General features: G+C 47.3%; 1 protein-coding gene across 1 annotated transcript; it reads left to right on the top strand.

The window, feature by feature from the left end:
* Positions 1–1,559: 1,559 nt before the first annotated feature.
* Positions 1,560–8,695, top strand: LOC116622034 (zinc finger protein 501-like). The gene is made up of 4 exons (XM_032388162.1): positions 1,560–1,599; positions 3,168–3,247; positions 4,549–4,732; positions 6,634–8,695. The coding sequence occupies exons 2-4, from the start codon at positions 3,215–3,217 to the stop codon at positions 7,863–7,865; spliced, it is 1,449 nt and encodes a 482-aa protein (XP_032244053.1). The 5' UTR covers positions 1,560–1,599; positions 3,168–3,214; the 3' UTR covers positions 7,866–8,695.
* Positions 8,696–12,192: the final 3,497 nt, after the last annotated feature.

Here is a 12,192-nt window from a genome sequence, read left to right as displayed (position 1 = left end):
TCCCACGTTAAAGCTGCTGCTCAGCCTTCAGATCACAGCTCAAATACCACTTCCTGATCACCCCTGCTGGCCAGCCTAGGTCATTTTCCTTCTATACTCTCAGAACTCCCATTTCTTCAAAATAAGCATTGCAGTTTCAATGAATTGTTTAGTTATTTGTTTACAGATCTATCCCCCACACACTAGAATGAAAGCTGAATGAAGGTAGAGATTACATGTGTTTGTTTCCTATTACCCAACAGTGTGCTGGAAAGCCAGCTCTCTGAAAAAAAAAAATATATATATATATTGTAGCATTTGCCAGCTCCCCTCGTGTAAATAATCTCACCACAGCTGAGATCAAACCAGGAGTCCACAACCTAACCACCGATTTGCGACATTTCTGAACATTTAAAATGAACCCTGTGAGATGTGCGAGCCCGCTCGAGCACACAGGGGACCCAGGACCGCACATCACAAATCCCGCGTCAGGCTCCATGCTGGGCGTGCAGCCTGCTTAAGATTCTCTCTCCTTCTCCCTCTGCCCCCACCTCTCTAAAGATAGATAAATAAATCTTAAAAACAAACAAACAAAAGACCTTACTTTGTTAAGACATTTTGTGGGGAGGTTTTAGGAGACGGTTGCTGTGCTTAATAGAAACTCAATAATTGGTTAGTGAATGAACACACTGATGTGAAACCACTTCGCGTGAATGTGTAGCAAGTACTTCAGACTCCACACGTCTGCGCGCAGCTCCCTCCTCCTCCTCCACACCTGCACCCTCCCCCGTTTCCACCCACTTGGTGGCACTCGGGGCGGAAACCCAGCAGGCATACTGACGTCTCTTACCGCACCTCCTCCCATTACACTCCACACCCAATGTGTCCCTCACTGCACGTCTACACCCACGCAGTTCACAGCACGCCCGTGGCCCCCACCCTCGCCAGCACACCAGCATCTCTGTCTGCACTACTGCGACGGCCTCCTTTCCGATCTCCCGGCCTCCACTCTTACCTTCCCAAACTCACCCTCCACCCAGAAGCCGAGGGTTCCTGTGGAAGTATAAATCAGGACGCGCCACCCCCCTGTTGCGGCCCTTCGGCGCCCTCTCACTGCCTCGGGCGGGCTCTGCAGCCTCCTCCCCGGCACCCTCGCCTGCATCTTTCATCCCGAGCTATGCTGGCGTTACCGCAGTTCTTCAAACACATCAATCTTCTCCCTGCCTCAGGGCCTTTGCACTCGCTCCTTCCCCAAACTGGAGCGTCGCTGCCGCTGCACCGGCTTGAGACGCGCTTCAAATGTCACGTCTTTGAAGATGAAGAGACCTTTCCAAGCCGCCTCTTTCAGCAGCATCGTCCTCTCCCCTTATCGCCTTCCGGTCCCTTACCATTTGTGGAGTATTACTTCTCACTTCCGAGCCGGGGAGTTCCAGCTTTGCAGGGCTAGTTCCTACTTCTCAGACAAGGGGAGCTGGTCCGAGGGAGGACGAAGCCCCGGCGCCACAGGGACGTAACGCCCGCGCGCCGCTCTCTGGACCACAACTCCCAGAGTGCTCTGCGCCCGGGCGCGGGGAACGCTTCCGCTTCCGGCCGGGCTGCGTCGAGGCTCCCCCGTGGCGGGTGTGGTGCGCGCGGCGGGCGAGCGAGCGTCCTTTCCTGAGTGTGACTTTGTGATCGTGACTCGGTGCGAGTGTGTGTGCGACGAGGGCATGTAGTGTCGGGTGTGTCTGTGATCCAGCGAAGTCTGTGTGGTGAGGCGTCTCTGCGTGTTCCTGTGCGCGTGCGCCTGCGGCGAGCGGCCGCTGCCCTGCGCGTGGAGTGCGGGGCGTCGCCGAGGGTTTGTCAGAGCTGAGGTGGGATTTCCTGAGTGTCTGAAGTTGTCTCTCAAGGGCTGTGTGTCTGTGATTTTGTCTGAGCGTCCACCGCCTGCTTGAGGCTGGGTGTGCCTGTGGCGTGTGGACAGGGCTTGGTGTGTGAGTTTGTCCTCACGCCTGGGTCTGTGTGACTGAGTGCACATCTGTGTGTAGCGAGGGTAGATGGCAGTTTGTCATTTTATGGGTTTGTATGGGATTGCGCGCGATGGGGAACGGAGTCCTGTGTGACTTGTGTGACTGCGTAATGGAGTTGGGTTCATGCCTGTGATTTTGTGTGCGAGGGGCTTACGTGGTGGGTTGTGATATGTCGCTGTGCGATGCTGGATGTCCCTGTGGGAAGGGCTACCGGGCACTTGCCTGAGGAAGTGAACAATGTGGTGGTTGTGCTCGTGCGTAAGTTTGACAACCGTATCTAAACCAGGTGGTCACCCTGTAGTGAGTCTGTGTGGCTGTGTGTCATCTGTAGGTGTCATTGTCCCTTGTGTATGGGATTCCGAGAGGATGCCTGTGAAGTTTTGTTCCTGGACGGTGTGGGTTGTGAAGGAACTACGTTCTAGTGACGAACAGCATAAAGTAATGCCCGTCACTGATAAATGCTCTGGAGGAAACACCAGAGGGCAGCAGGACAGAGTGACTGAGGGGCCAGGACACTCATTGAGTTTGGGCAGTTAGAAATACCCTCTTGAGGACGGAGGTCTCGGCTCAACCCTGAATAGTGAGGAGAAGGGGGAGGAAGAGTGTTGTAGGCAGAGGGAAGGGCGAGGACAAAGGCCCTAAGGCAGAAATGAGCCTGGGATGCCGGAGGAGCAGCAGGGCAGTGAGGTGGTGAGCAGGTGAGGGCCACCACTGGTCGACACAAGTTACGAGGCCAGACCTGATGTCGAGGTGGGGGAAGGGCACCACACTTAAGGTGACAGATCACTGCAGAGATACACGGTGAGGGTATAGCTATAGGGAGCGTGAAGAACGGGGGCAGTGACACCATCCGCCACAGTAATGGGCTCATGCTTACCACGTCCGGCAGGTAGATCCTATTCTTATCCCCATTTCTCAGATAAGGAAACTGAGTCTCAGAGACAGGTCCTAGAACTTGTCCAAGGTCATACAGTTAGTGGGTCATAGATGGGATTCAAACCCAAGTAACTTGTTTCCAGAGTTTGAGTTCTCAGCTTGGATCAGGCTGCAGGAAACAGTGGCCACTTTAACCCATTCCTCCAACCCCAACAAGGGACGTGGTCATTCCAGGTCCCAGAGGAGGGGCTGGTATGATGGCCCAGCTGGGCCTCCTCTCACCACTCTTTCCTCCTCCCCCAGCTCGGGTCTCAGGCCTCCACCAGGAGAGGTTCTCTGAAGAGGAGGGCATGGTTCCCGGGCTTGTGACTGCAAGGCCCCAGGTAAGTCAGTCTTCACTGGTCTCCCCTGGAAAGGCCACTGGGTTCTGAAAGACAGGACATCGCTCCTGGTTGTGTGCGGAGCACATAGACCTGGTGTGGTAGTGGTGATGGTGGGTGTGCTTCACTTGTTAGTCAGCAGGTATCTGTGGGCCTCCTGTGTGCGGGGCACCCTGTAGGCACTGGGATGCAGTGCTGTTGAGACTGACGGGGCCCCTGCTGTATGGAGACCAGGAATGATGTGGGAGACACTCAACAAACACATCAGCCTGGTCATTCAGGGGTGCTAAGTGCTGCGGGAGATCCATGAATGCACCAAGCAGGGTCAGAGGGCTGCATTCAGGGTAGCAACACTAGGCCAGTGTTCCATGACAGCTGTTAGCTGGGCTGAGTAGGGGCGCCCCCTTTGGACAGAGGGATTTCCAGTTTGCCGCAATCCCCACCCCTCCCTACAAGTCCCCAGCAACTGAATCCTGTGTCCGCAGAGAATTACTTCCATCAGAAAAGGGAGAAATGGAAGCAAGATGAAGGAGGGCCATGCGTTTCAAGAAAGGTAGAAGCATACAGGCAGTCCACTTCATTCATTCCCATTACCTGGCTAGCCCCCATAGGCTCTTGAGTTTGAGATCCCAGAGGTGGGGAGGTTGGGGGGTCCTACTGTGTCATAGTGGGAAACACAGCCCATCTAAAGGGGCCACTGTGACCTGGCTCCAGCATGTTGTCACTGCAGGAATCCAGGCTTTGCAATGTAAAAGCTTCCTGTTTTTCAAGACTGATCATTTGGATTTTTGTACGAATATCCACGTTTTAAAATATCGGCAGTGCCAGTAAATATTGGCATCTTCCAATAGCCACGTGGCACACATCTCTTCACCTCCCTCAGGTCTTTGTCCAGAGTCACTTTCCTGTAACGTCTCTTCTGACCACTCTAGCTGGCATGTAATCTCCCATCACTGTCGTCCCTGCCTGCTTGTTTTTCTCTGTAGCACTTAGCACCATCTAACATGCTCTGTTTTGCTGGTTTATTGTCTAAGCCTGACTAGAATGTGGGATTCACCAGGGCAGGGTTTTGGTCTGTATCCCTAGTGCCTGGAAAGGCGCCCGGCATAAGTCGACCTCAGTAAATCTTTGTCACACTGAATGCATTGCAGCTTCCTGTAGAACCTCACGGGGATGCCAGACTCCATGAGTCTGTGGGCTCTTCTAGCTCTTGGACCACCACATGCTGCTTCAGCCATGCTGTGGTGAGTCCTGAACCCAGCCTGACCCACTCTTTTCTTTTTTGACTCCCCTCCCAACCCCAGGCCCCTTTTCCCTATGGCCATGTGAAGGGCTGTCATGCCATGGCCTTGTCATTCCAGGAGCTGATTGCATTCCAGGATGTGGTGGTAGACTTCTCCCAGGAGGAGTGGGGGCAGCTGAGTCCTGGCCAGAAGGCCCTATACTGGGACGTCATGCTGGAGAACTACAGGAACCTGGTCTCACTGGGTAAGTGACTTATCAGTGAACTCAGACCCCACCTCACTGCATAGAAGCCAAGGGGCATCAGGAGTGTCAGCACCTTGTTGGGATGGGGTTCAGCCACTCAGTGCCTCTGAGGGTCCTCCCACCCTCCTTCCCCTGAAGTGTCCATCTATCTGGATGAACATAATGGAAAAGTTAAGGGTGACTCAGGCTTCAGGCATGGCTGGATCCAGGAGCTCAAGTGTTACCTCCCGGCCTTAGTCTCTTTGGTCCTCTACAGGCTCCCACTCTCTGTTTCTCAGTTCTGTTTTCTCCTCTCTTGGCTTCCCTCCCGGGCTGGCCCCTTCCACTTCTGGCAGCAGCAGGCTTCAGTGACACTCAGTGGTCCCAGCAGGGTGGAAGCCTTTCTTTCCCAGAAGTTCTAATGGAAGTTGCAGGCCCTAATGCCATCAGACCACATCTGTTCTCTTTATTAAGCCAATTGGAGGCCAGGGGATTGAGCTTTTTAATTGGCCACACTTGGGTTACCCATTATTGGTAGCTGACACCTGCTGAACACTCATTATATGCCAGTGTATGGCTGGGGTATGTGGGGGAGAAGAGGAGAACCCAGATGAGGGTCAACAAGGGCCCAGTCGTGGGGGTCCCATTGAAGGGTGCCCACAGAGAACGTACTGTAGGACATCTCAGTTCAGTTTAGAGCCTGTTTCTTTTACGGCCTCTGCCCCTCTCTGCCTCTTTCTCTGGCTCTGTCTCGCTCAATCCCTGTGATAGAATTGACTGCCCCTATGTCTGTGTTCCTCAACTTGTTTCTACCAAAATCCTGGTAGAAGTCCCATTTTACCTCCCAGCCCACTGCACATGCTTTGTATCCATCTGATATAATTGAAACAAAAATTTTATAAAATGATACTTGTCCTTACTATACACAGTGCACTCTGTTACTCCATTCAGTTTCATTTTTTAAAACTTCTTACCACAACCCACTAAAGCAGTGGTCTCAACCTGGAGTGGTTTTGCCCTGAGTTGACAGTTCTTTAGCAGTGTCTAAAGAAATTTTTTTTTTAGTTGTCACAGCTGAGAGGGTGCTGTTGGTGCAGAGTGGAAGTGGCCAGGGATGCTGCTCAACATCCTGCAATACCCAGGACAGTCCCCACAAGAGAGAATTATCTGGCCCCAAATGTCAGTAGTGTCAAAGTTGGGAATCTGACTGAGTTAGTTCCATGACTCACCGAAGAATAGCAGCGGCCTAAAATTGAATGTGCATGTGATCCAACTCCTGAGACCAGGCTGTGAGGTAGTGAGGGCTCACTTCAGCCCACGTGGTTTTCTGAGGCCCCAGTATCCTGGTCTGCCCTTTCCAAGTTCTCATCTTCCCAGATGAGCTGGGTTCATCCTTGACATATTTCCTTCCTCTGTGGGTCAACCCTGCTTTCCCCGATTTTATAATCTGTGCATGCTTCCTCCTTTACCCAGACTGGACCCAGATGTCCAGCCTCACTAGAGAGCTGGTACATCAGTCAGAATTCTCCAGAGAAACAGGACCAATAAATTGTATATATTGAGGGATTTACTTTTAAGAAATGACTCATGCATTTGTGGGGCTGGTACGTCCAAAATGTGTGGGGCTGCCCAGCAGGCTGGAAACAGGCAGGAGCTAATGCTGCAGTCTTAAGGCAAAATTTCCTCTCTATGAAACCTCAGTTTTTGCTCTTCAGGCCTTCAACTGATTGGATGAGGTCCATCTACATGATCATGGATAATTTCCTTTACCTAAAGTGATTGTAAATGCTAACCAACACTTAAGATTCGTATTTGATTGAAATCCCTGGGGACTAGAGCATGGTCAGGCTGACAAGACTAATAGTCACAATGGGTAATGGAGCAGCCATCTTATTTTCAGTGTTCTGTCTCACATCTTACAGGAATTTGCAGTTTTGAAAACTTTATTTCAGACTGGGGCACTGGGCCTAACAACAGGACACCTTCAAACCATAACATCTCTGAAAAGTCACCCCAGAAGAAAGGACTTTGGGACATGAACTTCATAAAGGCCTGCAAAGAGGACAGCCTCCCCGAGATGCCAATCCTGGTGAAATCTCCGAGCAGCTTCACAGAGAAGAAAGGGTACAGATGTCCTGAATGTGGGAGAGCCTTCAGCTCCAAGTCCTTCCTTACTCAACACTGGCGGATCCACACAGGGGAGAGACCCTATGAATGCAGTGAGTGTGCGAAGGCCTTTAGCCAGAGGGCAAACCTTATTCAGCATCAAAGGATTCATTCTGGAGAGAAACCATACAAGTGTGAGGACTGTGACAAAGCTTTCAGGCAGAGCTCCTCCCTCAGGGAGCACCAGATTATCCATAGCGGCAAGAAACCATTTCTCTGTAATGAATGTAGGAAAGGCTTCAGCAAACGCTCAGCCCTCATGTCCCATCAGAGAATTCACACTGGCGAGAAACCCTATCAATGTAATGAGTGTGGGAAGGCCTTTAGTGATCAGTCATTCTTCAGCCAACACCGGAGGATCCACAGTGGGGAGAAACCTTATGGATGCAGTGAGTGTGGAAAGGTCTTTAGCTGGGCCTCATCCCTTAATCACCAGAGAACTCATACAGGTGAGAACCCCTATAAATGCCCCGACTGTAGGAAACCCTTTCGGTACAGGTCCTCCCTCATCGAGCACCGGAAAACCCACACAGGAGAGAAACCCTACAAATGCAGCGACTGTGAGAAGACTTTCAGCTGTAGCTCCTCCCTCAGCCTCCATCAGAGAACTCACAACGGGGAGAGTCCCTCTATGTGTAAGGAGTGCGGGGACACCTTCAGGTATTGCTCCTCCCTGACCAAGCACCAGCGGACCCACAACATCAAGACAACCTGTGAGTGTAAGGAATGTCTAAAAGCCTTGAGTAGTTGTGATTCATCCCTTAAAGTACATCAGAGGATCCATACAAGGGAGAATCCTATGCATACGGAGAGGGTGAGGAAGACCTTTGTGGCAACTAACTTCCAGCAGTTCTTAATAAAACATACTATGCACGTGAAACCTTCAGATTTCATTCACCCCAAGAGGTCTGAAACATCACATTATACATTAGTCATGGGGCTATGCCTCAGGGGTCCCCAAAACCACCCCATTGTGGTGACTCAGTAAGAGGTCAAAGGACTCAGCATATAGTCATACTCATGGCTAAGAGTTATCATAGCAAAAGGATACAAAGCAAAACCAGCTAAGAGGCGCATGGGGTGAAGTCTGGAGGAAACCAGGCACAAGCTTTCAGGATCCCTCTCCAAGCACAGTCACACAGTACACATTTAGTTCCTCCAGCGGGTTGTGACAACACTGCTCTCCCACCACTACCTCCCAACATTAAGCTATTTTCTGACCTCAGGACCTTTGCACATGCTGTTCCCTCCGCCTAGAACCCTGTCCTCCCCAGTTGTTCCTTGGCTGACTTCTCATAGGGCCACCTCTTCAGAAAGCTTTTCTTGGACCACCCAGTCTAAAATTAGCCCTCTCAACTGGCACTCCCTCTGCCTATTTACCATCTTTTTCTTTGTAGCACATACCACCTTGTTTTGCTTATTACCTTTCTCTTTATTGTACACTGAAGTTTGAGAAATACTGGTCAGGATAAGGTTGAAAAGCTCATATGCCTATGGGGGTCAAGCACTTCATGCAAATGCATGAATGCCTTTAGATCAAGCTCATCTCCAGTTCTGCCACAGGCCCCATTAACACATTTGCACAAAATGCCTGGTACCTCTTTTTCAACCCAGTGTTTTTGGAACTTTAGCTTTCAACAGAACCCCCTGTAGGGTTTGTTAAAACAGGGTGCTGGGCTCCACTTCCAGAATCTCTGGTTCAGTAGGTCTGGGATGGAGCCTCAGAATTTCTAAGATGTTCCTAGATGTATTCGTTTCCTGTAACTGCTTTAACAAATTGCCACAAACCTGGGGGCTTAAAACAAATTTCATCTTTCACAGTTCTGGAGGTCAGAAACCTGAAATCAGTATCACTGGGTCAAAATCAAGATGTCAGCAAGGCCTTAATCTGGAGGCTCCATGGAACAATCCTTCCTTGCCTCTTCAGCTGCTGGTGTTCGTTTTGTGGCTGAATCATTCTAGTCTTAAAATCTTGTGTGTGTGTGTGTGTGTGTGTGTGTGTGAGAGAGAGAGAGAGAGAGAGATCTCCTTCTGCTTATAAGGATATGTTAGTGGCATTTAGGGCCCACCCAGATAATCTCTTCATCTCAAACTCCTCGATCACATCTGAAAAGCCCCCTTTTCCAAATAAGGTAACATTTAAAAGTTCCAAGGATTAAGACCTGATCTCTGTGGGCTGTCAATCTAGTCACTCTAAATCCCTACCTAGTCAAGGCATAAGGATTAGAAACCAGCAGAGGATCTGGCCCATAGTGATTCAGATGCCTCAAAACAGGATCTATGGACCAGACATAGCCCACAAATGTTTTATGGTCCTGAGTGGGTTTTTTTTTTTTTAATTAGTTGCCTCCATTAAAATATTGGGAAACATCACATAAAAATTGAGCATTCCAGCATCTCTTGAAAAATCAAAGATCTTGTAACAGGAGGTCCTTTGTTGAGGATTATCTCCCTTCCTCTTCGTGACTTTCCCGATCCTGCCCACCTGGCTCCCTCAGATACACATCATAGTGGAGATTCTTTGCAGCTCAGATCCCTTCTCTTTATTCCAAGCCTAACATTTTACCTGAGAGGCTGAAGTGGGCCAGGTGCCACGGCAGTGGGTCCTGTACTTCTTTCCTCCTTCAAGATCCCACCTGTAGGAGACCTGATGGCCTGGGCACCAGCACTGAACCCAGAGCTTCCCAACTGGAAGTGTCAGTGGGAGGAGAGATTTGAAGCTAAGGTGGGGGCATGGCTGACCCACTGAGGTCGTATTCATAAGTATGTGTGTGGGTACACACATGCACATACCCACGCACACTGCTAGGCTTCTCTGATTTCCTGGAGAAAGGGTCCCCAGCTTACATCAATATTTCAGGAGCATCTGTGGCCCCCAGCTGCTTCTGGAAGTCAGGGGTTTGGTTGGCTTGAATGCATGCAGTGGGGCAACACTGAAGTAACCCCATTCCTGGAATGCTGGCTTTTTTTATGAGAACTCTTAACAGAAAAAAGAAAAACCCTACACAAGGAAACCCAGAACTGCAACAGTATGTAGGAATGACTAAGGAAAACTTGTGACCTGATGAGAAGTAAACTATAAACTTTGATTGAAAGGACAATATGTTCCTGGATGCTAAGATTAAATGTAACAATGCTTTTTTTTTTCTCTAATTTATTTATAAGTTCATGTCACTATAATCAAAAGACTTTAATAAACATAAATTTTCATCCAGAAGAATAGCAATTATATATTTTTCATATAAATATGCACACATATATACTTTTTAAAGGTACAATGATAGAAAACTCAAATATAAGGCCACAAAAATTAAGAAGACTATAGATCTAAGATAAAATAGGACAAGTCAATGAAACAAAGTAGATGGTCCAGATAATAGATCCTACACTATACAAATAACATGACTGAATCGTTTACTAATAATTGATGTTGGAGCAATTAAGAATGGGTAATTTTGATTACTTCACACAATACATCAAAGTCAATTAAAGAGTAGTTAAAATAGATATAAAAATAAAATAATGAAAACACTCTGTTTAGAGAAGTTTAGATTTTGTAGGCTTGGAACAAGGAAGGATTGAACTATATAAAAAGGGAAACCTTGTCAAAAAATAATTCAAAGAAAATGCCAAACAATTTGGGCAAAACATGGCCAAAATGAAGAGAAATAATTAATATATTTATTATATAAAGAGATTACTTAAATTGATAGAAAGGTATTAAAGCCACAAAGATCATGCAAAGAGAGGAAAAATATAATTGCTTAACAAACAGAGGGAAATGTTCAACCTCCTTAAGAACTAAATAAATTCAATTAGAATTAGATGCCCTTTCCCCTATTAAATTAGCAAAGGAGAAAAATGCTGTTAATACATAATGCCAACAAGGACGTGTGGAACACACGCCATCACATTATAGGCAGCAGTGCAAACTGGTGTAATGTTTTCAAAGGAGCTTGGATGTATGTATCAAGAACCTTAAAACGATCATACCCATCCTGACCCAGTGATTCCCATTTGGCAAAACCTACCCGAGGGAAAGAGTCCTAAATTTGGAAAAACATTTAAGCACCAACATGTTCACTATGAAACTATGAAAAATCAGAACTAAGTCAAACATTCAAACAACAGAGGAGAGCCAGACATGGAAAACTCTGGCGCAGCTGTTAACAAGGTGCTAACAGACAAGGAGGTGAGACAGGAGGGTGTAGGGTGGAAAAATAAGATCTACACTATTGCACGTACAGAATGATCACAGCTCTATGAAAACTATAAACACCTTATAATAGGTAATATAGTCACATGGGTAGAAAAGTGAAAAGGCAGAGGTACTGTGAAAACTAGACCTTTCCCCACTACTCCCCAGAGGCAACCACTTTCATGAATCTAGTAATTATTTTTAAATTATAAGAAAATGGTGTTCATGGTGTATGGGGCATTGTGGGGGCAAAGGGAAGAGAGCTCTACCTTTCTATAAAATAGGAGTTGTTTACTTTAAAATGAAAAACAATCCTTCAGAAATGCATACATTAAAAACTATGGGAAGAGCCCAGATGTCCGTCAACAGATAATGGATAAAGAAGATGTGGTGTATGTATGTGTATATATATATATATATATATATATATATATATATATATATACACACACACAATGGAATCTTATTCAGCCATCAAAAAGAATGAAATCTTGCCATTTGCAACAACATAGATAGAACTGGAGGGTATTATGCTAAGTGAAATAAGTCAGAGAAAGACAAATACCCTATGATTTCACTCATATGTGGAATTTAAGAAACAAAAAGATGAACATAGGGGAAGGGAAGGTAAATTACAGAGAGAGGGAGGCAAACCATAAGACACACTTAACTATAGGAAACAAACTGAGGGTTGCAGGAGGGGAGGTGGGTGGGGGGACGGGGTAACTGGGCAATGGGCATTAAGGAGGGCACTTGATGGAATGAGCACTGGTGTTATATGCAACTGATGAATCACTAAGTTCTACCCCTGAAACTTATAATATACTGTATGTTAACTAAATTGAATTTAAATAAAAAAATTTTTTTTTAAAGAAAGGAAAGTGAGTTCGGGCAAATCAGAAAAGGCATGGAGACACACTACCTAAATAGGCAAAGGGCCTAAATTGTTCACAAAGAAATTTAAAAGCATATACGGAAAAATTCATTAGTAAGGAAAGAATCACGTTTTTGGCTTATCAAATAGGCAAACGTTTTTGTTGGTTTGTTTTAAATGAGCTACCCACCCATTGCTGGTAAAGTTGTTCAAATGCTTATTTATACCAGGCATGGCAAAGAC

The sequence above is a fragment of the Phoca vitulina genome, unplaced genomic scaffold (assembly GCF_004348235.1).
Source record: "Phoca vitulina isolate PV1807 unplaced genomic scaffold, GSC_HSeal_1.0 scaffold52, whole genome shotgun sequence".
Classification (NCBI taxonomy): Eukaryota; Metazoa; Chordata; class Mammalia; order Carnivora; family Phocidae; genus Phoca; species Phoca vitulina.
Note: the sequence above shows the minus strand (reverse complement) of the source record. Positions and strands in the feature narration are given on the sequence as shown.